Raw genomic sequence first — 24842 nt, forward strand, 5'->3', positions numbered from 1 at the left:
CTGTCACTCTGCTCCCACTGATTCACTTGTGACCATAGGATATATTTTAACACTTTAAATATAAAATTTTTATAAACTGTTATACTAAGCTGCTTGGTCTTTATATATATATATATATATATATATATATATATATATATATATATATATATATATATATATATATGCTGGACTTTGGATTATGAAGACAATTTATTTTGGTTTTTTATTTTTGTTTACAAATGCAGCAAGATTATTATAGACAGAAAGCCCAGGTTAAATGCTAATTTAAGTGATAATTTTATTTTAAATTTTTTTTTGGTGAGAAATAGTCTGAGACACTTTGTAAATTGTAAATTAAATATCATTAATTACTCTTCATGGTTTTCCACCAACTGTGTGTGTGGGGTGAAAATAAAGAGCTGAAAAGTGGAAGAAACGCGTTTGCTGAGTCGCATCAGGGCCTCTCATTAAACTCTGCCCATGGGTGTTTTCACGCCTTTAACAGCCAATCTAATGAACTGTTTATTTTATTTTTTTTTGCCGACAAGGTACCTTACATACTAGTACAAAAGTGTATGAGGAAAGAAGGATGTTTTTCAGCAAATATGATTTTTAATTATTGATAGCAGTCTACATGTGACATGTAATATATTTTTTATATATATTTTTTTTTGATAAAGCATCAGTTGACGAGATGCATCTGTTATAAAAGACAAACAGACCATTTTGCATAAGCTTAAGCTGGATCTTTGTATCTCAACCTGTTGTTCCAGCATTAGAAGCAAATTCTCACCCAAGATTAGGAAGTAAATGTGACAAAAAGCTAGCCAGATTAAAAGATTTTGCTTCTTTCTTTTTCGTAGCAATAATACATCTGTGAAAGTCTTTTTTTTTTTGTCTTTCTTTGGTTCAGTGCCTTTTTTGTGCAGTTTTAAGTGGGTCCAGCTTCAACATGCTGTAAATGGTATAAAGAAGTTTAAATCAACTGATTTAAAGTGCTAACCCTATTATCGTTTTTCAAAATCTCTTCCATATTAGCTGAACTTGAAGGTATATTAGGATTTTTCTAACTATTTTTTTAATGCAGCATGAGCCCGCATCTGATGGCGCTGAAGCTCTAACTAATGGCACTCGCTGCTGAATTAAAAGACTGAATTACAATAAGGGAGAATATTTTACTGCTATTTGACGTCTATTGTCAAAGATACTAATCCAACTGATCGCTAATCAAAGCATTTCCCAGGTTTAAGGCATTTTCAGTCAGGATGGACCATCTTCTGTGCTGTAGATGAAGGAGGAATAATCATCACATGGCTTGTTTTTCTGCAGGGGGAGTTTTGAAATGGTCTAAATGGTTTGGAAAAGACATCCCTATTTGTTTCTATCGCATGCTTTTTTTTTTTTTTTTTTTTTTTCTTCCCATCCATGACTTAAAGCTACATTTGCTATTCTTTTTGTGAGCGCCCCACTCAAAGGTTACGTTGCCAAAGAAGTTGATGCTCTGAGCTACAACAAACTGCTGTTTAGAAACAACAGAATGAAACAAAATAGCGTGGCTCTGTTGCAGAAAATGTCAGCGTATGTGTTCAAATAAAGTGTTCTCCAAGGCTTCCAGTTTCAATTACCAGCGAGCCGACATTCCCCAAAGTTACGCTGCTGTTCTTTAAGATGAAACTCGATTCAGATGGAACACGTGGGTGTTTTTCTTACCCTGTAGTGTGTCAGGGTGTCTGCTGTGAGGACAGATCATTAACAACTACTGATCTGCATAGACACAAATATCACAACTCTGATGGTCCATAATGATGCTTTTTATTTATTTTGCTAATAATTTGCACTTATGTGCTGTGCGTTACTTGATTAAATGGCTTGGATTTTTAGATGTAATACGCCTTTAATATTCTTGCATTTCTTTGTTAATTGAAAATACTTTTTATTAATACATATGGTCACTGATATGCAAATATAATTATTTTTCTCTTGGTAACCAAACAAAGGAGTTAACAACTAAAACAAAAAAAAAGCCATAGAAATATATTATTATAATTGTATTTGTTATTTATATAATATGAAAAAGTAATGCCATGATACTGCATTATAAATATACATGAATAAATACATTAATAATAAATATGTATTATATATATATATATATATATATATATATATATATATATATATATATATATATATATATATATATATATAATATTATAATTAAGAAATTCTAATAATTATACAAAAATTATAATGGTGGTACATAATTGATCTAAATCCTCATATATTCTATTAATACTGCTACTACAAAAAATTTATAGTTTTATATGAATCAACATTTTATTATTATTAAATATTATTATTTTTCTTGCTCCTTGCTTGTGCATTTTTTTTTTGTTTGTCCAGCCATGTAGCAACAGTGAACTGAGCAGGGGGAAGCAGTGTCAGTAAACACTCTTTATTTCTTACTGCCACTGTGTGTTTAGTTTGGAGGGTATTTGAAGAGGTTTGCTGGTTTTGTAAACACACCATACACAGCTTGTGCTCTTTCAGAATTCAAGGTGGCACACTCTGAAGTGTGTGCATGGGCGTATGGGTGTGCCTGTTTTCTTTTCTCTTTTCCTTCTTGGACATGGCATCCCTTTCTCCCTGGTGTGTAGCATAGAAGACCAGGGGAGAGCGAGCCTGAATCTGATGGCACGCCAATCGTGTCAACCTGGGTGATGAATTATTCTCTGTCTAGCTGCTTGGCTGTGCATTATCACAGGGCCTGCCAGAGTATAGCACTGACAGCGGTGACAGCCCCAGAACACATTTCCCTCTGACAACTCACACTTTTCTAATGCTCTCCCTGCCTATGCCTCCTTCTATGGTTCACCATTCTTCACTTTTTATTTATTTAAATGAAAGGGGGCTTTTTCTATTATTTCTAAGGCTCTGATTCACTTGAACCTAAATGGCTATATAAACACAAACATGTACTAGTTCATAATTACAACACGCAGCGCAGAGATTGTCAAATGTAAACCTTTGTTTCATGTTTTAATCCATTAGGGGGCTCTCGTGCTTCAGAAATATGTGATTTTTCAATGCATCTGAACTAAAACTTGTTTTTCTTTCTCTCTCTCTCCCCCCCCACTCTCTTTTTCCTTCCCTTGGTCTTTCTCCTTTTCTCCCCTTCTCCCTCTTTCTCTTGTTCTCTTTTTCTCCCCTCATTGCAGAAAAGGTCACGTATTGCCTACAGTGATGAGGTGCGGAACGAGCTCCTGGGGGATGATGGGAGCTCCTCAGAGAGTCAGGTAGGGAGCTAATCAGGAGCTTTGGGCTCCTGGTGTGGGTGGCTGCTCTGGGGCCATTAGGGTCCCCTTCTCTCACATACACAGCCTCTCTGCTATTGGCACCCAGTCATGTGGAAGCAACACTGTTTAATGCAAAGCTGGCCATTGCTGAATGGGCTCCGGGCTCTGACCGTGGTCTGGGCAGCACCAGATTGGGACGTATTGGCCCTTTTGCCCAGCTGTTCTCCATCCGTCTGAGTGCTTATCTTTTCTCAGAATGACCCCCCTCTGTCCTCCTAAAAAAAAAAAAAAAAGAAAAAGAAAATCTGCAGCTTTCACAGTCTTTTAAGCACATGTGGTGGGGGTGTGAACCTCACAAAGTCAAGAGCACAATATATATATATATATATATATATAGTTAAAAAAACAAAACACAAAAAAAGGCATGCTGGTGTAATGCCAGGTTGCAGAATAGAGTAAACACTGTTTATCAATCGAAATGTAGGGATCATAAATGCACATCATAAAACAATCAATAGTATAGACGAGTAGTGCTTCTGAAACTTCTGTTTGTTTTAGACTTTTGCTTTTTCTTCATTGTCCAGCTCAACATCTTTGTGTGCACAGCTCAATTAGAAATGACGTGACACAAATCTGGAAAAGAGATAATACATTCTTCAAAAATGAAAAGGATTAATTCAAATGTATTCATGGCAACAAAAAAAAAACCCTGCTTATCTTTTAAGTCATGTTACAAAAACAATAATGCCAGTAAATTGGGCATCTCTGCACCAGTGTCTTCAGCCTGCATCATCTATACTGCAGACATTTATGTTGCATTTTAATTGTCATACCCACAGATACAGAAAATGTATAGCTTATTCATGCTCAACGTGAACGCACAACACATCAGTACAAATGATTAGCAAAACTCAGCTAATGTCTTTTTTTTATTTTTATTATTATTTTTTCCCCTGCTTATTAGCATTTCAATAACAAGCCGTTCACTGCACATCTTACTAACATATGTAAGCTTAGCCTAGATCCATAATTGATATGCATACTTCCTCCAAACTAGTGGCCCAAAAACTGTGTGTGTGACATTTATACAGGAGTTAAGGAGTGGATGTAACCCCAAAGCTGTCTTATTTCATGACAATTCTGACAGTGACAATTCTTATTAAATTATTGCGAAAGAAACAACATATTCTATCTCTCCTCCCTTGTCTGGTACAAGTACCTGTCATCATTTAAAAACCAAGCGACAATTATTTCAGTCATTACTCAAGGTTTATACTCGAGTCCTATTAAAATGTGGTTATTATTAACCTGTTTGACATGTTACTCAAAGTGAATAGTTTAATAATTCAAAAACCTCAATATCTTTAAAACAAAGTTCAGGTATAAAAAGCAGTTTGGCCTTATTTCTTAATATTAAAATTTTTTTACATTAATTTTATATGTACAAATTTTAATTTTATAGTTATAGTTTTATAGTCAGCTGCAAAAAATTCCCAATTAACCAAACTAAACTAAAACACAACATAAATGAGGTGGGCAGGTTACCCCTACCAGGTTTAGGCCTGGGCAACATGATGATGCAATATAAATATCATGATCAATTGTGTCTGCTAAGGTATGTTGTTTTTTTTTTTTTTTCTCATATAATTTAAAGAAAATATGATTATTAATTTCCAGTCAGATTATAATGTTTTCTATATTTCTAATATACTATAAATTGCTATAAAAATTGTATAGTAAATATATGTAATAACGTCCTGTTACAAAAACCATAACATATGATAGCAGCATATGTCAAATAAAAAATGCAATAATATGTTTAAATAGATATTTGTTAAATATATATTTAAAAAGTAAATGCAATAATACAAAATAAATTTAAAAAAAGGAATAATAATAAAAAAAATCTCCATTTAATAATATTTATTTATTGGCTGTTTGTTGAAAAAAAGGTATGCACCACTATTGAATTGCTGGCAAACCTAAATATTATGTATTTTTTTGTATTGTTAAAAATACCTTTAAGAATTCTAATATATTTTTGTCATTTCCCTACCCAAACAAGCATAATGCATATTTATACATTACATACTATATGAAATACTATATTGATTCTAATATTTTCCTTTCTGTCAATATGCAGTGTTTACCCAAAACTGATGGAAGATGATGTCATGGATAGTAATTAGGAATTCTAAATGCACAATAAAAAAAATAAAGTGAATTAAAAATATTGGGTCAAGTCTCACCCCTCTCAGCCTTTTTACAAGGTGCCATCCCTACTTCATTTCTATTCTAAAAACTTTGGGAGTAGAAGACTCTGCTGTGAGTGGAGTGCTCGGAAGTTCAAATTTTTCTAATTGAGCGAGACGAGAGTGATAGAGTGGAAAGGAGGAGATGGGGGAAGCTGGGGCACATTGGTCAATTTAATTCCAGATGATCTAAAAGAGGTTATGATCATTTCATATAGCTGTGGCTGAGCAGAGCATTATTGCTCCCAAATCTGTTCGTTACATGGAAAGGATTTCTAACTAAGTAAATAGGGAGCTGTTATAAAGTTCTGAAAATGCCATGTCGCACCTGCGATAATGGCTGCAAAATGGTTTAATAGAGTTCTGCATTTATTCGTTATCTGTATGCCGACAGAGACCCAATTGGCACTATCGCAATTTTTTTATTTTTTTTTTTTTGTGATGGTCTGCCATTGCACCCTCCTCCACCCCTTCCACCTAAAACACGCTTTAACTTACACACACACACACACACACACACACACACACACACACACACACACACACACACACACACACACCTGTGGGGAAGCACACACACTCTATTCCATAGTTTTGATTTCAGGATTTCAGTCACAGCAGAAGGCTTGGCCACAAGAGATTGTTCTGGTGCAGGCACAGAGCAGATTTTACAGCCTACAAAGGTAATAGATTACCACTTGTATTGAGTTCTGTATCGACCACAAAAAAATCGTTGTTTGAAACTCCATTAATGATCATAACATAAAAATTGCCACAGCGCAATTTGAAATACCGGCTTGCAAAATTCTGGGATGGACAATGAATTGTAATTAACATTTTATAGCGTTTCGTCTTTTTCTTCCTACAGCAAATGTGGGTAATGCTAAAAAATATGGATTTGTTCCTCTGCTTTATGATTGGAGAGGAATCAAAATCTCAAAAGAACAAACCCGAGCTTAAAATCCCACATGCAAATCCTTAGCGAAGGCTCACAGCTGCCCAAGCAGCACAAATAAGATTGAACATGTTTTGTTTTGCTCCTCACTGAGATGTTGTTGTAGCAACGGCTAAGTTCGGCTTGCACATATTTTAAAAGGCCTGTCTGTAGTGTGCTTTTCTTTTCTTTTTCTTTTTTCTTTTTTTTTTATGATAAATACTGACCTTAAATATAAAACACAGTATTCTAATTACTAGTCTGCTTTATTTCTTACCAAGAGAAAAGGACAGAAATATGCTTTTGTCAGTTTATTTTTATTTTAGACATGACTAACATAGACATGTGTAGAGCTTCATTTCATTTCATTTTATATATATATATATATATATATATATATATATATATATATATATATATATATATATATATATATATATATATATATATATATATATGTATGTATGTGTATGTATATATATATATATATATATATATATATATATATATATATATATATATATATATATATATATATATATATGTGTGTATATATATATATAAAATATTCATTAGTATGCACAATATTTAAAATTAACAGCATATATATTGTAAAAATATCTATTGCATTTAAACTATCATAATAATTTTTCTTTAATGTTTTAAATATATATTTATAACAATATATACAAACATTATTCACATTCTTTCTTTTCTGGTTTAAATTGAATTAGATTGTTCGTTGGTGGTAATGTGCTATGTGTTCAGTCAACATCGCGCGTGAGGAATAGCTTCAGCGCACCCAGAGTTACCGGCTGTGGTGGCCACACCAACACATTTTTACATTTCATATCGCTCCAAGACACCCTGCATTTAAATTTTTATATATATGATATATTTGTCTTGAATCAAGTTTATAATTTATGATGCAAGTGTCCCAGTCTTTTCTGATACGATAGCAACTGATTTAAAAATAGACAAATTTAAAATGACCAGCGCCCACAAAAGAGAGATGAAAGAGGTTTAATAATGGCCCAGAGCCTCCCTTTAGATCTGTTAACCTTTAATCTTGCACAAGGAATAGAGATTAAAAAAATCACCTGCAACGGCTGACAAATTAAAAAACTTGTCCTCCCTCTCCTCCACTGAATGTGTTGCGTGTTCATGATAAGCACTGCTCTTTCTCTGTCAAGAACATTTTACATTTGATGTGGAGAGCTGTTTTTAAAGAAAATATGATAAAAAAAAATATTATTTTTCTAAAATTAATTAAAAGTTTGTCAACAAAATGATAAAGCACCCTTTAAATATTGGATATGGATTTTTTTTTTTAAACAGTATGTTTATATGCTATATTACAGTAAAACCAAATCCTAAAATGTTTCAAATGATATAAATCCAGTTTTGCAGAGAAAATAAATTGGGTGTAATTTTGGGTCAGATGTGAACTCCACATCATTTGTAAAAGCAATTAAAAAATACTAAAGAAAATCTAACAAACAAACAAAAATGGCCACTTAGTGTTTTCATAAGCTATAAGCTCCATAAGAACCAGTCGAACTTGTTTCAGATCATCTAATCTCATGCATTAATGTAAATGATTTAGCTGAAGGCAGTTCTTCAGACCAGAGATGAGCTACAGATTACTAGATTTTGGATTTTTAGTAAATTGATGACATACCTTGTTTAAAATAAATAAATAAATAGAATTTTTTTTTTCCAGTCTTTGTATCAAACGCAAAATAGTTGCCTCATCTCAATACATGGTTTTGTACAAATAAAACATTGCAAACTGAGTCTCTTGTTTCATAAAAAAATAAAAAAATAAAACATGCTAAAAAATTATTAATAATTTTAATTTTTTTGGTATGGATATGTAAACACAGCATTGTTGCTCAAGACTGGATATACTGTATCTCTTTTATTTATTTATTTATTTATTTTATACTGTTTTTACTAATTTCTTTTCTCCACTGCCTAGTTCTATGATGTGACTCTTCCTTTTCTTTTTCCTTTTTTTCTTACTGATGATAGTTCAGAAATCATAAGTAGAGAAATCCATCCCCCCCCTCTCTCTCTCTCTGTGAAACATGACCGCAAGAGAACTTGATCTTTTTTTTTTTTTTTTTAAGGAAAGTCATCACAAGTCTTATGTTTAACTGATTCATTTGCTTGTCTGTGATGCAAACAGATAAATCATCAAGGTTAATTCTGCACCTAGCTTCATGAATGATCTGCTTCATGCCATGTCTCATTTGTTATCTCTTTTTCTTCCCCCTTTTCTTTCCTTCTCTTTTTCTCTCTCTCTTTTTCCCTTCCATCTGTTTGCGTGCCTTCATGAGGCAGTTGATAAAGTTGCGTGAAGAGGTAAGCCCTCCTCCAATTTTACTCGTCTGTTTCCTCGAATCCTTCACTTGTACTCCTCTTTCATTGCAGCTGAAGAAAGCACTAATCTGATTTATTTACTTATTTTATAAACATTGGCTTTTGAACGAATGTCAACATGACGCAGCTCGGTGTGTCGCTCAGTAAATTTCAAACTTAACCGTCTCGTCAAACATCAGAAAAAGTGATGATTAGTCAAACTGACAAAACGTGTAGCATGGTTCAGCATGGTTTTAAGGGGATTGAGGACAGGTGGGGGTGTGAATACTTTTTAAATGCCAATCACCTATCACATGCTTATAATACTGACTCTAAAGTAGTATTAGTAATGTAATCAGTTGTTATAATGGTTTTTTTTTTTTTTTGGGGGTTTGTAGAAATGCTTTCATTTTCTAGAGGCAAGAATCCCAGCTGTTTGTAAATACATGACGTATGCGTGCGATCAGGTGATCTGTTAGCATGCCGCTTTGATTTTCAAAAGCAGGCAAAATCGGCATACTTTTTTTATTTTATTTTTTTTTATTTTTTTGCCGGTTTGTGAATGCAGACACTGAAGGGAAGGGTATAGCTGGATAGAGGATGACAATGAAATAGATTATTTTTGGAAGAGATTAGATAGTGATTTAAAGCTTTTGTTTTCATTGTGCACTTCGGACTTGGCGATAATACACATTATGACAGAAAACTGCCATTAAAACGTGTGTGTGTGTGTGTGTGTGTGTGTGTGTGTGAGCTCCCCCCCACAAACTTGGGATTCCCCCTAATCATAGTAACACACAGCTGCCTAAGACAGACTTCCATATCTGAACATCTCCATTCAAGAAGAAACCTCGTCTCCATCCATGCATTACTCCAGACTGCTCGGTGTGCTCTGTGTGCTTTGTGTCTCGTCTCTCTGCCAGCCTTGTAAAAGCGCCCACCTAGCGATTGCTTATCTTCAGAGATAATAGCATTGATGATGCAATTTTTTGATACACCAGTGCTTTGGAGAGAAAAATGTTAAAATGGATTCAGTAGTAAAGTGTGTTTCACATGTCTGATCTAAAAAGAAAAATTTTTGCTGCAGAGCCCATTAAAGACAAAATGTGAAAACCCCTTTTATAAGATACAATTAAAAGATCTTCAGATTTTATAAACCTTTTTTCAGTATTTTCAGAATTAGTTTTTTTTTGTCTGTGGTTGGCTTATGAGTTATAAGTGAGTTCATAAAAATAAATAAATTAAAGCCAAAAACTGTGCTGGATTGTTCTAAACTTAGAGATTCATTTGACTACATTTGAGAATCCATTTGCATTTGAGTCATTTGTTTGGAGAAATTCTACCATTGTGTGTGTGTGTGTGTGTGTGTGTGTGTGTGTGTGTGTGTGTGTGTGTGTGTGTGTGTGTGTGTGTTCGCTTTGAGATTTTGTGAGCAAGTCGTCCTTTGTTTACACATTTTTGACCAAGCGAGCTGCTGTATTGGTGTGCCTGCCTGTTTTTGGCTATATCTTTTGTAGCATTGTTTAGATTTTATTTATTTATTTGTTCCTTTATTTATTTATTTTGCTTTGCAGAGATGAATAATCCCACTGATGCAAAAGCCACCCAATTCTCCTGCATCCATAATTTAGAACGCCTCACAATTCTCAAGATATCGCTATCCTTGACTTGTTTTTTTTTTTTTCCCCTTATTTAATTTTTTTTACTTTTTGTCTTTCTTCCACATCAGCAAACAAACAGGGAGTATGGATTAGCCTTGGGTCAGAAGACACCTTCATTGTTCTCACACACTTTCTCTGTTAGAATGGGTTAAATTAGGTTTGATTTTCTTTCGTTGTGCACTTCACCTTTCCCTTCTGTTTTTCCTGAATTTTCCTCAAAGACTGCATATCTTATCTACACTTATCACGTTAAAAAAAAAAAAAACGCTTTTCCTCTACTGGAAAACATGTTTAAATATTTAGCACCCATACTCGCAGCTGTTTGACACTTGTAATTTCACGTCTTACAAGTCCCAAACAAACCATGTAGATCACATCATCAGCCCAAATCACAGCTGTCATCATTATTCACTTTGACTCTTGCCAGCTTAATGGAATAATAAGGAATCTGAACTTTTGAAAATTGCGGTAGTAAGTGCTTGCGTTTGATATTAGGGGAAGAAAAGGCGGAGAGAGAAGGGAGGAGAGTCCTTTTGAGCAAGCAGCTACATCCTGGCTCCCTGTTAATAACTTCCAAGTAATTTCTTCTTGGAAAAGAGATACACAACAAAAAGAATGATATATGGTTATATCTTTTAGGAGTTTTCACATAGGGGGGATGGTGAATGTATTAGATGAAAGGGATAAATGTGTAAGCAGAAATGGAAAGGGGCACACAGGAACACGATTATAGACACAGCAATATTTATTGTGCACCCTTTTTACGGCAGCTTCTGCTGAACTCTGGAACGGGTTTGATGACAGCCTTTTGCTCTCAAAGCCAGAAAACATAACAAAAAAAACCCAAAACATCTTTTATTCAGGTCAGATTTGTCTGGGTATACAGGTGACTGATACATATTTGTACTGTATTTGTGTAATTACTGTGTGTCTGTTTTCTGTTGCTGTGTCTGATATTTTACCCATATGTATGCAGGCCTACCTGGATTCCTGCGTGAACCTCCAAATAGCATAGAGTCAGGATTTGGCAGCTTCCCGCGTTATGACTTATGACATTGCCCATGTCTACAGTTAATGTAGCAAAGACCACAGTGAGACCCTAGTCCCTCCTCTTTTTTTAGACTTCCAGGTAGTCTTTGGGATTTTTTTTTTTTCTTTCAGCCTTCCTTTTTTTGGCTTCTGAGAGAAACTAGCTGCAGAACAATGTGGTGTCGTCACAGCATCTGTGTGGCCACCTTCACCCCCGGCGCTGCTCCTGTATGCTTCGAGCACGAGCGAATAATTCTAACGATTCCCTCCCACAATGGAAACCGCCGTCTCCAAAAAAAAAAACCCCAACTCTCTCCCGTAGCAGACGCAGAGAGGGAGAGGGGAAGCAAGCGCAAAAAGGGAGAAAAATTCAAGGAAAGGCTTTGAAGTGGCTTTTCACCGCACAAGTCTGCTGGCCGTCTCCCCGAGACGTGTCACCTTTGCCGAGAGGGAATAGGGAAATCACGTTTCGAATGGTAATGATAACATACTAATCACTTGAGCTCTTTGAAGCGAGCTGCTCTGTCAGTATCCCTGGCTGCCTCGTGCTCCCAGGCACACAGGCACACATCCGTGGTCTAGGTGTATTAGCTTAAGCATTGCATGTCAATACCTCCCCTCCATCTCCGCTGATCCAGAGGGGCTCATTAGGCACAGCCGACTCCCTTTTCCCTTTGCGTACACCACCCCCATCTTTCTCCCTTTTTTTTCTCCCTCGTTCCCTCTCTCTCTTCTCCTCTCAGCATTCTCATACCCTCCCATTTTCTCACTATCTCTTTCTCCAGCTCTCACACCCCAGAAACTATTACAAGTATTTCTGCAATTTTAAATGACATCTGTCAACTGAAGGGAGGAGAAAAAAAAAGTTCAGAGTGACTTTTTTTCTTTTTTTTTTCTTTTTCTCCTCCACCCCCACCCCCAACCCCTCTCTTCTCTGTGATTGTCAAACTTTAAAAAGTAGGATTTAATCTTTTTTTTTTTTCCAAGGACTGATTAGCTGGTACATATTTTGACAGCTTAACTAGAACTGCAGTCTGTTTTTGTCCTTTTTTTCTTCCTGATGGTGTAAACTTGAATAATTGTTAATGGCAGAAAGGCAGGCCAGTATGCTTTTAAAAGCTACACATATAGATTGTTCTGATATAGACTGTGTTCATTCTTTCTCTTTGTCTTTCTTGTTGTTGTTGTTTACTTCACCACTTAATGCTGTGAAGAGACAGCACATTTGACCCGAAAAAAGGAACATTTCACATTTTCAAAAAAGGATTACGTGCCCTTTTGCTTTGTGAGCTTAATGCTCATTTCCAAGGCTGTATCAAGGATTTTTTCTATTAGACCTTTTGGAGATTGTGCAATTTTAAGGCTCAAGTGGCAGACTTGGGAGAAATGTGTTTGTGAGTAATGAGGTTTACTACAGCAGCCCGAGTCTGTCCAACACACTGATATTGGCTAATCTGAAACGGCTAGTGCTAATTTATTACATCTTAATTAGTCTTTCCTCCCATGCTAAACTTTGCCCTGTTGCAGAATGTGATGTAATGAGTTCCTGTAACGATAAACATCGACAGAACAAAATGTGTGAGTGGAAACAAACCTCAATTAAAAAGAAAAAAAGATAGGTTTGATATAAAGATGTAAATTTTTCTTTTAACGGTGTCCTTGTACTTTCACACATTCTGCTTTTATATATATATATATATATATATATATATATATATATATATATATATATATATATATATATATATATATATATATATTTTTTTTTTTTTTTTTTTTCTTATTTGTGTTTGTGTTTGTTTGGTTTGTTTCAGAGAGCACATCTGTTGGACAACACAGAGATGCTGGAAAGGTCATCTCGGAGACTGGAGGCTGGCTACCAGATAGCGGTGGAAACCGGTAAGCATTGTGGGTAGGGGGATGAGCGACAGCAAATTGTCTCGCTTGTATACGGGTTAGCGAGAGGGAAAAAAAGGCCTTGACGACTGGTGACATTTTGCGGAGCAACATCAAAGGCAGGCTGCGAGAGCGAGGTGTATAGGCGAGGTAGCATAGGAGCTTCAGCTCAGCATTAGACGAACACAAAACACAACCTTATCTTCCATACGCCCATCCTCGAATGTGAGATGGGGATTTTTATTATGGATCGAAAATATTGATGGGGAGAAATAAACAATGACAGCTTTCCTTAACAATTTTATGGTTTCAAGAGTTTTTTTTTATTTTAATAATCCAGTTTTTAAATAAATTACCATTTGAATCATATTTCTGTCTTGCATCCAGGTTTCATCTTTAAATATAAGAAAATAAGCTAATTTAGATCTGAAATAGATTAAATCTGTAGGCATATTTTTTTTCCCCCTGATGCTGCCACTGTTATTGAGGCAAAGTGTATTCCTCAGAGACGTATCAAAGCCCCTTCTTCAAGAAGCAACTGGCTTTCTTTGGCTTCCGCTGTAGTTTTGAAAAGTTTAATTTACACTATAATGGCAGAGTGGCTTATATGCGACATCGACAGTGTTAATAATTCAAGTCGAGAAAGGGTTGCACAGACCACTGGCTTTTGATGTCATGCGAGCAGAACCTACAAATTCATAAATACAATCTGCATCCGCTGCTTAAAAATTTAGTTTCATTTGTTTCAGATCATCTCGAGCCCATGCTTTATTTTTATTTTTCTATTTATTTATATATATTCTCTTTGTCTTGATTTGCATAATATTTTAGCGGTTCTCACTTTGCAGCATGAAGGCCCATTCTTATTTTTCTACCCAGTTATTTTATTAATTTTGCTGAAACCTTTGATTCTCAACTACCCCTGGTTCTTACCAAAGACGTGTCCATCGGGTTTAACAGCCGACTTAGACCTCCTGTGTAGAGTGTGTTTCTTCTTAAAGGACCACTCCTGTGTGCTTGAGACCCACAGAGATGTGCGTTGTTTTTTTCTTCCTCTCTGTGTGTCCTGTGAGCGCTGAACGTTGCCCAGATCTACTTTATGCTAACTGGACCATGGCAGAGCCACGGCGGTACAGCATGGCTAATCCGCGACCTCTTCACCCCCAAGCTCGAGCCCTTTGACACATTTGCAAACACACCTGCCGCTTCTCGAATGTACTTGAAAAAACTAAAGTGAACCAAGAGGTGGCGGGACTGTGTGTGGGAAAACGTACTGTGAACACAGAGACAGAACATAAAGCATAAAGATGTGCGCTGTTCAGGAACAGCTGGCTCTTTGTGGATCGGGTAGCATTGACCTTCAGTACATGAGTTTTGCTGATGCACAGCTACAATTAACAAATTAATTAAACATGTTTGTGTCTGCAAATGTATATTCACACGAACAATGTGTGTTTTCATTCAAGAATTATTAGGAAAATGAATATGATCATTGCAAGAACATCAAAAAATTAAGCGTTGAATTTTTAACAGCTGAGTGCCAACGTTAACAGCACTGAGGTATAAAGTGGATTTTGGTGTGGTGTGTCAGGAGCACTCCAGGCCCTTAGAGAAATATTAAAAGTGCACTCTGGACATGCAGAGCTGTTTAGCACACTGTTTGTTTCATAAATAAAGTATGGGATGTCATTAGGAGAGGGAGCATCTTTAGAGAAGCCTCAACACAAGGCGGGTAAGCCTGAAGCCACAGAGGAAGAAATAGAGTAGCCAATTTAAGCGTATTTAAATCAGGGATGTCCCAGAGCCTGAGAGCACCAAACAGTCTCCATTCAAAGGCAAGGACACAGCCAAGGACTTATACCGCTGACAAGCATTCGCCAAATCAACAATGGAATTGACTAATGTTGTGTAATAGTTGCATCATATTGTCGACGGTCCATACACAAACGCAGTCCTGTACAATGAGCTCTGACTGTAAAATAGTTACGTTTCTGACAAAGAAATACTTCAGATGACTTGAGAATGATATAAATGTTAAGATGCGTTATTTAGAATTAGTGGTGTTGACGGCCAAGCGCACCGATGGCTGAGGTAAACAGAAGGGATGTAGCGATTGTTAAAGCTGCACTGGCCTTTGAGCTCACAGCAACAGTGTCTGCTCCAGATCGATGAGGCAAAATGAAGTCGGCTCATTAGGGATTGATTTCAGCAGCGTTTAGATAAGCAGAGAGAAATCAGGACGCTGCCCCTGCGGCCCTTGCTGGGGCCCAAAGTTCACGCAGAGCCAGGTAGAGAGCAGCTCCACAGGTCATCAGCTTTATTAGCACCCAGATAAGCTGATTAGGGCTTGTCAATCAAATGTGCCAGTGACTCAATCCAGAGCCTCTCTCTCTCTCTCTCTCTCTCTCTCTCTCTCTCTCTCTCTCTCTCTCTGTCTATCTTGTGCATGCTCTCTCCCTTTTGTGATAAATCATTGAAGCGACCAACAAAGCATCAGCCATGGCGGCTAAGCTAAGCAGCCCTGCAGTTGTCACCAAGGCAGACGTAAGGACCCTGTGATGATGTGACGACTATATTAAAGAGTACATCAATTTGTTTTAGAGCGGTTTGATTTTTTTTCTGCCGGTATTAAAAGAACGAGCGTGGGGGGGAAGCGGCGTCATCAATGAGGGCTTCACGCTAAAGCCAAGTGTGTCAGGATGGAAAAAAATAAAAAAAATAAGTGATGGAATGGAAAAATAAATAATTATATTTTGTAAACATAGGGAAAAAAATGCTGCTTACTTTTGAAGCCAAGCAGGGCTTTGAGACTTGCTGTGTGAGTCCATAGGTACTAGAGAGCCCCAATATCATACACAATTCTCTCTCTCTCTCTCTCTCTCTCTCTCTCTCTCTCTCTCTCTCCTCAAATTCTAGTTTGCTTTTTATTTAAGATGTAGCAGAAATTAAAAGAAAATATCTCTCTATTGATCAGATTTTGATACAATTAAATTTGTGTAGAATTTGTCATATAGTCAATAAACTCATTCTAAAGCTATCTTATTAAATTTCAGTTTGTTTGCTAGTTTATATATTTAGGAGTAGTAGTGCTGTAGGTCAGTAGAGTCTCTCCTGCAGACAAAACTGCACAGAAATGTGTATTGCTAGTTGTGGGGTTTTTAGTTTGTTTTGGTTGGTTTCTTCTAGGGCAAGTTAAAAATCTAGGGCAGAGTGTGTGTAGATCAAGATGCATCCATTCAATTAATTCAAGTTTGTTTACACCATTTGGTTTTGTTTCATGCCATAACATTTTGATTTACTATTTAATGCTTTCAATATTTAATTGAAAAGCGTCCTCAATCCCTAATAGGTTCACTTTTCAGAATCGTTTCTTTTACAGTTCAAAATTATTAAATCATTCAACACAAAGCCATCTTTATAGAGGATAATGTGGGTGAAGTCGATTTCCTTAAGGTATAGAGTGGGAAAAATAACTTGGATTTTGTAGTTTGATTAAATCTGAATATTATGTTTCAAAAAGAATCTGATGTTATTTGATAATTGTTTGCTTTAATGACGCCGAGCCACAAGAGTTGAATATTTTAAAGCCTGCGTTTCAGTTATGCAGACGGGTAAATTCAAGTAGAATACATTTTCATATGGAAGTGTTGCCTTTTTCTGTGTTCTGGATGTTACCTGTTTATCTTAGCCGTGTTTATATACTCTCAGACATCAGCTTTTTTTCCGCTTCCACATGTTGAATTGAAGATTTTGGAAAAAGATTTGTAACAAGGTATATGTTTGTGTACATTTGCGTGTGTGTATGTGTGCGAGAGAGAGAGAGAGAGAGAGAGAGAGAGAGAGAATGATAGAATGTTATAACGATACACAATTTTTTTTACTCTGTAAATCTACCCACGGGTGAGCTGTTTATCGCCAAACCCCCTGGCGGATGAAAGGCAATGCAATAATGATTTTCTTCTCTCCTAATCGGGCCTTGTCAGCGAGGCGTCTTATCGTGGAGAGGAAAATGACACCGATCCTATCGAAGAGCTCAGAGTCCGAGTCCATGGCGTCCCCCCTCAATCACGGTGGACCCGGCCTTGCCGTATCTAGCGCCGCCACAAACGGCAGGCGACGCGTTTTTCATCTGGACTTCAAAAACGGGCCTCGTCATTAAAATTGCACCCGCGTTCGGCTGCGGGGATCAGCCGCTCCGGAGTGAAAATGGGATGTGGGAGAGGAGACTCGCTAAATGTGCTAATTCTGCCCTCACATGTTTACGGCTTAATTTTAATCGGTTTGAGCGAGGAAGGGGAGGAGGACGAAGGAGAGTTGGATAGGGGGGTGAAAGAAAGAGACTTCCAATGCAATAAATCGCAATTATCTTTGACGCAGAAGGACTCGGCTGTTCCATGGATTTGGGGTCCACTGGCAACTGTGTTATTTTGAGACATAGAAATCTGTTTACGCTTGAACTGTGGTAGCTAAGGTGCATTCTGTGGTTTCAGCCTGCCCAGACAAAAGGCAAGAAAGTTGCACAATGGCAAGCCAGCACACATCCCCTTAATGCCAACACACTTGAGTAGCCCGGGTTTGTGTTATGTCTGGCTGTGTACCTCTGTGATTTGTGATAGCGAGTTCAGGTGATAGCAAGTTTATGGCGTTTGACTTCCTCTTCACGTTTAGGCTAAGTTGAGTGACATCACTGAGAGAAGAATTGTAGGAGAGATTAGGGGGGAGAAAATTAGTATTTTAGTGAAGAGAAAAAAAAAAAAAGCTTTCTATAGGTTTTAAACACATTATATTCCTCAGTTAAATATTGCTAAGCACAGGATTTATAAAAAATACAAAAATAACACTTTTTCATGCATATTTTGTTAAATTGTTTATTAGGTTATAATATGTAATAAAGTATATATATTATTATTATACCACAGTTTATTTATTTTTCATTATATAAATTACATTTGGCAATAATTATAGTAAATAAAGTAATTGCTTTCAATAGTTGCATAAGTCATCATAGAGTTACATATTTGTAGCCAAATATGAAAAATGTAGTGAAATTATTCTATTTGTGTCTGCAATTGATGCTGGATTTATGGGACCCCTTTTGTATGTTTCAGCCTTTTTCCTGCTGTTGAACTCTTATCCTTATACATCACTAATAAACCAGTAAATATACAATTAGCTTATAAAACTAATCTATCCAATATTATTTAAATAACATATATGAATATGAATACTCCATTACTAGCAGATGATATGAATAGCCTTCCATTAACCTGAACAAATGGAAGTTTATCATACATTTGGCTGCACATTTCTGTATTTCCCTGCATTTCCTATTAAGTATAAAACCTGTGTAGATTTGCACATGTGCATGCCGACAGCCGCTACCAATCGCCCACCCCTGTAGTGTTTTTGTGACCTCTGTTTGATACAAAGGAAGTGTGAGAGAGCCTGTCTGAGATGCTTTGTGTTAAATTAAGTTTTTGAAGGAAACCGAAGACAGAACTGCATTGTGTAGACCCCCTTGGGTGATTTCTCATCATTCATTACACATCTGAGGCACTGCTATATTCTAACCAGAGTGACAAGAAGTAGAGGTGAGGGCTTGGGGAAAGTGCCACTACCTTGTCACTGTGAGGAAAAAGATCCTAAACATTAATTGTGTGATGGGAATGATATGCTGATGACAGCCGAGCTAATAGAATAAAGATTCTCCAGGACATACATGGCTGAGACGAATCAGATAAAAGACACACAATGAACCAGTGTTTGTTTAATGTGTCAGCATCACCTTCAGTTTGGGTGAAATATTGTTGAAAAATGTTGGCAAAATATTAAAGTCTCACTGCACGTCATATACACACTATATTATAACATTTTAATTGAAATTCTTACTCTACTTATGCCCATTTGAAATGTTTGAGTGGGCAGTATGATGATATAGGTGCTTGTTAAATGTGCTATGTATGTATGTATGTATGTGTGTGTGTATGTTTGTGTGTGTGTGTGTGTGTGTGTGTGTGTGTGTGTGTGTATGTTTGTGTGTGTGTGTGTATATTTGTGTGTGTGTGTGTGTGTGTGTGTATATTTGTGTGTGTGTGTGTGTGTGTGTGTATATTTACTGTGTGTGTGTGTGTGTGTGTGTGTGTGTGTGTGTGTGTATATATATATATATATATATATATATATATATATATATATATATATATACACATATATACACACACACACACACACACACACACACACATCAAGTTGTAATATGATATTTTTGCTACACCCCTACTCATAAGTATGTTCACATTCCTGTCTAGTGTAGTTGCTTGAGATGACTTAAAAATATCAGGCTGATGGAAAATTAATCTATTGTGTTTTAAAACTTGCAGAATTTAGAAACTTGCTTTAAAACATTTTACTTTGTTTTTAACTATGGAGTATCTTTGTGGCCTGCATAGTCGACAACTTTACATCTGATTCTGTTGGACATTAGAATCATTATGACATGATTTGTTAGATATTGACATTCAAGCATTTTCTGATTTCCATTTATTTTTATAATTTTTTTTTAATGAAGTATAAGGCAGTATGTGGGTGTTCTTCGAGTGCTGGCCACCCTTGAGCTGCAGTGGGGAGATATAAAGGGCATCATTAGTGCTGTCCGTCTGTCCCCTCAGCAGCCGCGTGTGTTGCGTTGCCCCTCAAAGTCGCTTCCTCTTTGGTGGGCTGCGTCCTGATCCGGGGCGGCCGCGGGCTCAGGACGCCCGCCGAACATGAAACACTCCGCCCGGGCCGTCAGCTGGGGGCTCCATCTGCCAGTCAGTGGGACAGCTTCACTTTTGTCTGGAGAGGGCAGCAGGACCTGGTCTACCGCATACCTCACTGTGCTTAGAAAACATAGTGAGCCACAGACAATAAGCTGTATAGTGTTTGCAACATAAGTAGCATTGCAGTTTTATAAATACAGGCCAATTATATTTTCTTCTCCGGTCCTCATTTTTTTTAAATTAAGGATTTAATTGAGTTGTTAAAAATGGTGAAATTTTTACATACAATTTATCTGATTTATTTTTAAGATTTTTGAAGCCCCTTGTCCTCCTGCTTGTGGACAATCTATCTGCAGGGTCTAAAATTTGCTCAGAAGTTTGGTGTCCTTTGTTGTAACCTTGGGCACTTGTATAGTTTGACTGCCATATTAATGTACGTGCCTCTGATGATAGAGGTGCAGTCTGCAGTATGACACATAGGCTGCGCCCTTGAGCCACCATAAAGAGCAAAGCTTATGTGGCTGTCTACTCTCTATCCGCACTGGAGGTCTCATGCACTCAATTCTCAGCGCTAAATCCTTTGGACAATTCTCCTGGAGCTGAAAGTTCCTGAAAAGATAAGCTTTGCTTACAGCCTTAGAAACTTAGAGTTTTATTTATTTATCACGGTCTGGCTTGTATGCGTTCTCTGTGGGTATGCAAGGATGTGCCTTTATGCAGTTTGCCTGCTGAGACTATTTCCATGGTATAGTGAGTTTTAAGTATGTGTGTTATCAGTTTAATTGAAATAATAAAAAAAAAATGTAAACATAAAATGCCATAAAATAATTTTTTTTTTCCTGTTTAGCAGTTTATATTATATACTTTATTTTTAGATACTTTGTTAATTGATATTGTGTAAATGCATTCTTTTTGCATTCACAAAAAAAAAAAAAAATGGTCCCTCTTAGAAAAAGAAAATCAGTATTATCTGAAGTACTAATGTTCAAGGTTGATCTTGATTGAATACAGTCCTGTTACAAAAAGCTTTTCAGACATAGAATTAGTCTGAAGTACTTGGGCTGCCTTGACTCTATTTCAGGATCATAAAACTGAACCAAGAAAAACATGCTTTATTAAACAATATAAGTGAGTCTTTAAATTTAAAGTAGCCACTAAATTTTATATTGAATATTATGATATAAAAAAAAAAGATCTTTCTTTAGTTCACCTTGTGATGTGTCTCTTTTTGTCCAGTAGTGTCATGGTGATATATCAGGGTCTTTTTTTAAATTACTTTATATATGCACTTTAATCTACATTATTTCTATATTTAAAATACATGCATTTAATGCAATGTCTACTATGTTAATACAGCATTATATTCATGGCCTTCTCATCATCATCAGAACTGCCTATAAAATCACCGGAGCTACTTCTCTTTTAAAGAAGGAAAGAGAGAATAATGCACAGAAAACCTTAGGGACTGTTGTGTGAATCTGTGCAAAGTACATCGAGGAGCAGATTTAAACAGTACTCTCTTGTTTAATGAGCTACTGATTAAACAGATAAGAATGGAAGGATAATGCATAATGCCATAATTCCTACTGCAGTCATTTTGTATTGCTAGGCAAAAAAGTATATGCAATATTCTACATGTAGGAATACACACACACACACATACATAGTGTTAATAAGATGTGTCATGTATTTGTCTTTTTTTTTACATGAATTCTATATTGCCAGGTTGTATATTTAAATTTTTTTTGTTTGTATTCTCCAGAAATCTAGCAAATTGCCTTCTCATTTTGTCCCTTTTCTATTGAATTAATTTCTTTTTTAAGCAGTTGTTCTCTCAATCCGGGAGAACTCAAAATAACTTGCTAGTTACAACAAATAATGCCTAAATGAGCCAATCCCTATTATCCTCTTGACATTCTCATGGCGTTCTCACGTTAGCAACATCAGAGCTACCTCTAAACTCAACATCAGAGTGACCTCTGTTCTAGAATTAACCCTGAGTTAACTTACACTTGAGTAGGAAAGAGAAAATGATGTACAGAAAACCTTAGGGATTGTTGTGTGTATCTGTGCACAGTATATCCAGGAAGAGCACACAGAGCAGACTGTCCTTATAGCTCGCACCTGTACACCGGCCCATCGATCTCTCTCTCTCTCTCTCTCTCTCTCTCTCTCTCTCTCTCTCTCTCTCTCTCTCACACACACACACACACACACACACTTGGATGCTCTCTGTGGTCCTGCTATGTCCTACTTTAGTGTGGCCCATGCTGCCCTTTGATTTATGCCACTTAACCAGCTACAGATCATCTGCTCACTTCACACACTGTTCCTCTCCCAGCACTTCATGTTTATGCAGATATATTTCACAGACATATTTAGTAAATGGTCAGCTGCTCATTTATTTCCTGCTGACATACACACTGATCACTTACAGCAATGCTCTTTATCATTTTGACTCTAATTCATCCATTTTCTCATTTATCTTCTGGTTGAGAATTTTGCTAAATGCTTCTTTTTGTAAAATAATTTTTAGGGAAATTTCATGCAAACATTGACCTACTATATTTTTTTTATTTTTACCTTAATAATCCAAAGGTTTGGGAATAAATGGCAAAATATTACATACACACACAAAACAGGACAAATTTGTTAAAGCCATAGGCAAGCATTTATTTTGCTGCCATGGCTTGGGTTCCTGAGTTCCTTTATTGGAAATACTGTTCTTTTAATCTGATTGATCCCCTTCTTTTTATGCTGTAACATTTCTATTCTGATAGGAATAATGTCTTCCAGGATGACGATGATGCCCCCATTCACAGGGCGTCCACAGAGACCACAGCGAATGCTTTCATAAGTATAAGAAAAAAAAAAGGAGAGAAATCATATGATATACCTTTCAGAATGACCGGATCTGAACATTTTGGTAGATTTGGTTTGTGGGTCAAGCTGAGAGAATTTTTTTGGGTAAATCCAAACTTTTCTGGCAGATTGACCAACACTTTCCTAAGACACTTAATGCTGTATTTTCCTGTAATTTGTATTGTCTGTATATTGCATGGAAGTTTAGAATTGTGTGGAATGAGTGTTGATTGATGGACGGACGGATGGCTTTATTCATCCCAATGGAAAATGTACAACTTCCAGCAGTATCCACTGTCCACCGCTTTTTATTTCATGTTTTGACAACATTGTAAGTTGTTTGAAATGTTAACTGGTTTCACCTTTTTCAGCTTTAGTTGGTGAACTGTTTTTGTAATTTGTACCAGCTCTAAATGAATACGGTAAAATATCACCACCAGAACTCTGGGATTGGAAACTCTGGAAAATAAGGTCCCATTATCATCATTAAGTTTGTGTGAGGAAATCATTGATTGGTTCATTTGTTATTACAATTCTCTCTCATCATCTAATATAATGGAAGCCAGTTCAGATGAAATAATCTCTCTAGTATACTAAAGTACTTTGAGTAGAGTTGCTTGGTTAAGTGACAGAGCAGACATTAAAGCTAGAGAAGAAAAGCTGCTTCATATTCTCATGGAGGTTATACTTCTTTTGACAACTGGACCACAATAATTTAAACATGGTAATAATCAGGGCAGCTTTAGGTCCCTTGCTTCAAAGGTATGACAAATCATGAGTGGTGCCTAATCTCAATTTCCCTTCTAATATTAGTACCTTGTGCTCTAACACCTCCAGGCTGCCTCTTTTAGTCTCAATTACAGAGCTGCTGCAGTAGCAAGGGTGTGATTCTACATATAGTAATATATATAAATATAAATAAAAAATAAAAAAGCTGTGTTCTTTATCTTTAATGATGAACTGGTGACATGTTCAGATTGTTGTTAGAGGCTATTGTTCAGGCCTTTCTGTTCCATGTGAGATTGAGCCAAATAGAAGCTGCGTTTGTGGGTTTCCTTTGTAAACATTCTGGCAGATTGTGAAGAGGTAATACTTGAATCTGATCTCTGTAACACCCTGCTTTGAAAACTGGGATGGACTAGATGGATTTATGAGCGGAGATCCACATGGACTATGTTTTAGTCATAGCTCTTCACAGTAGTTGGTGTAATAAACGTCACTCACTGATCACTGACCCCCCCCAACACACACACACACACACTCTTACACACTTCTCCCCCTCCATGTCTCTCTCCATTATTTAAGCGGTGCTATGCAGCCCATTAGCACCAAGAGCTCGAAGAGACCTAAGGTGGCCCTGAGGCTTAGAAACCGAGCCGTCGCAGAATCACAACTCCTCTTCCATGGCAGCGGGCACATCTCCCAAATCAGCCTCGGCACACCAGTAGCTTTAATGCAATCTTGCCTGATTACTGTCTTTGTAGTTTGGAGGTGCGCATATGAGCTCCAGATCATTGTGCTGTTTCCTACAGCACGGCTGTTGGAGCTGTAGATTTAGAAAGGAGTTGTCGAGGTTGGAGGGAGATGTTTAATATACGTAGATGTAGGCAGAAGGTCAAGTTTTATTTGACCTGTGATTCAATCAGCACTCTTCTCCTGAGATGTTTGTGTACAGCAAAACACTGGTCCGGAGATGTTAATATGTGCCATCTTAATCACTTTAATCAGAAGAACTCCTATGTAGTTAAAGACAGTGTAATATAAGTGGAAAATAGAAATAATGTTTGTATATAAATAGCATTGTGTGA

General features: G+C 36.6%; 1 protein-coding gene across 4 annotated transcripts in view; it reads left to right on the forward strand.

The window, feature by feature from the left end:
• vti1a (vesicle transport through interaction with t-SNAREs 1A) overlaps positions 1–24842 on the forward strand; it is a 103499-nt gene that overhangs the window by 16880 nt on the left and 61777 nt on the right. For 2 of the 4 annotated variants that reach the window (XM_046854682.1, XM_046854680.1), the window contains exons 4-6: positions 3201–3278; positions 8811–8831; positions 13333–13417. In XM_046854682.1, coding sequence (XP_046710638.1) covers positions 3201–3278; positions 8811–8831; positions 13333–13417 — 184 coding nt within the window. The remainder of the gene's footprint in view (positions 1–3200; positions 3279–8810; positions 8832–13332; positions 13418–24842) is intronic. The other 2 variants (XM_046854683.1, XM_046854681.1) reach the window with 1 other exon arrangement.

The sequence above is a fragment of the Silurus meridionalis genome, chromosome 7 (genome assembly GCF_014805685.1).
Source record: "Silurus meridionalis isolate SWU-2019-XX chromosome 7, ASM1480568v1, whole genome shotgun sequence".
In the NCBI taxonomy this organism is placed as follows: Eukaryota; Metazoa; Chordata; class Actinopteri; order Siluriformes; family Siluridae; genus Silurus; species Silurus meridionalis.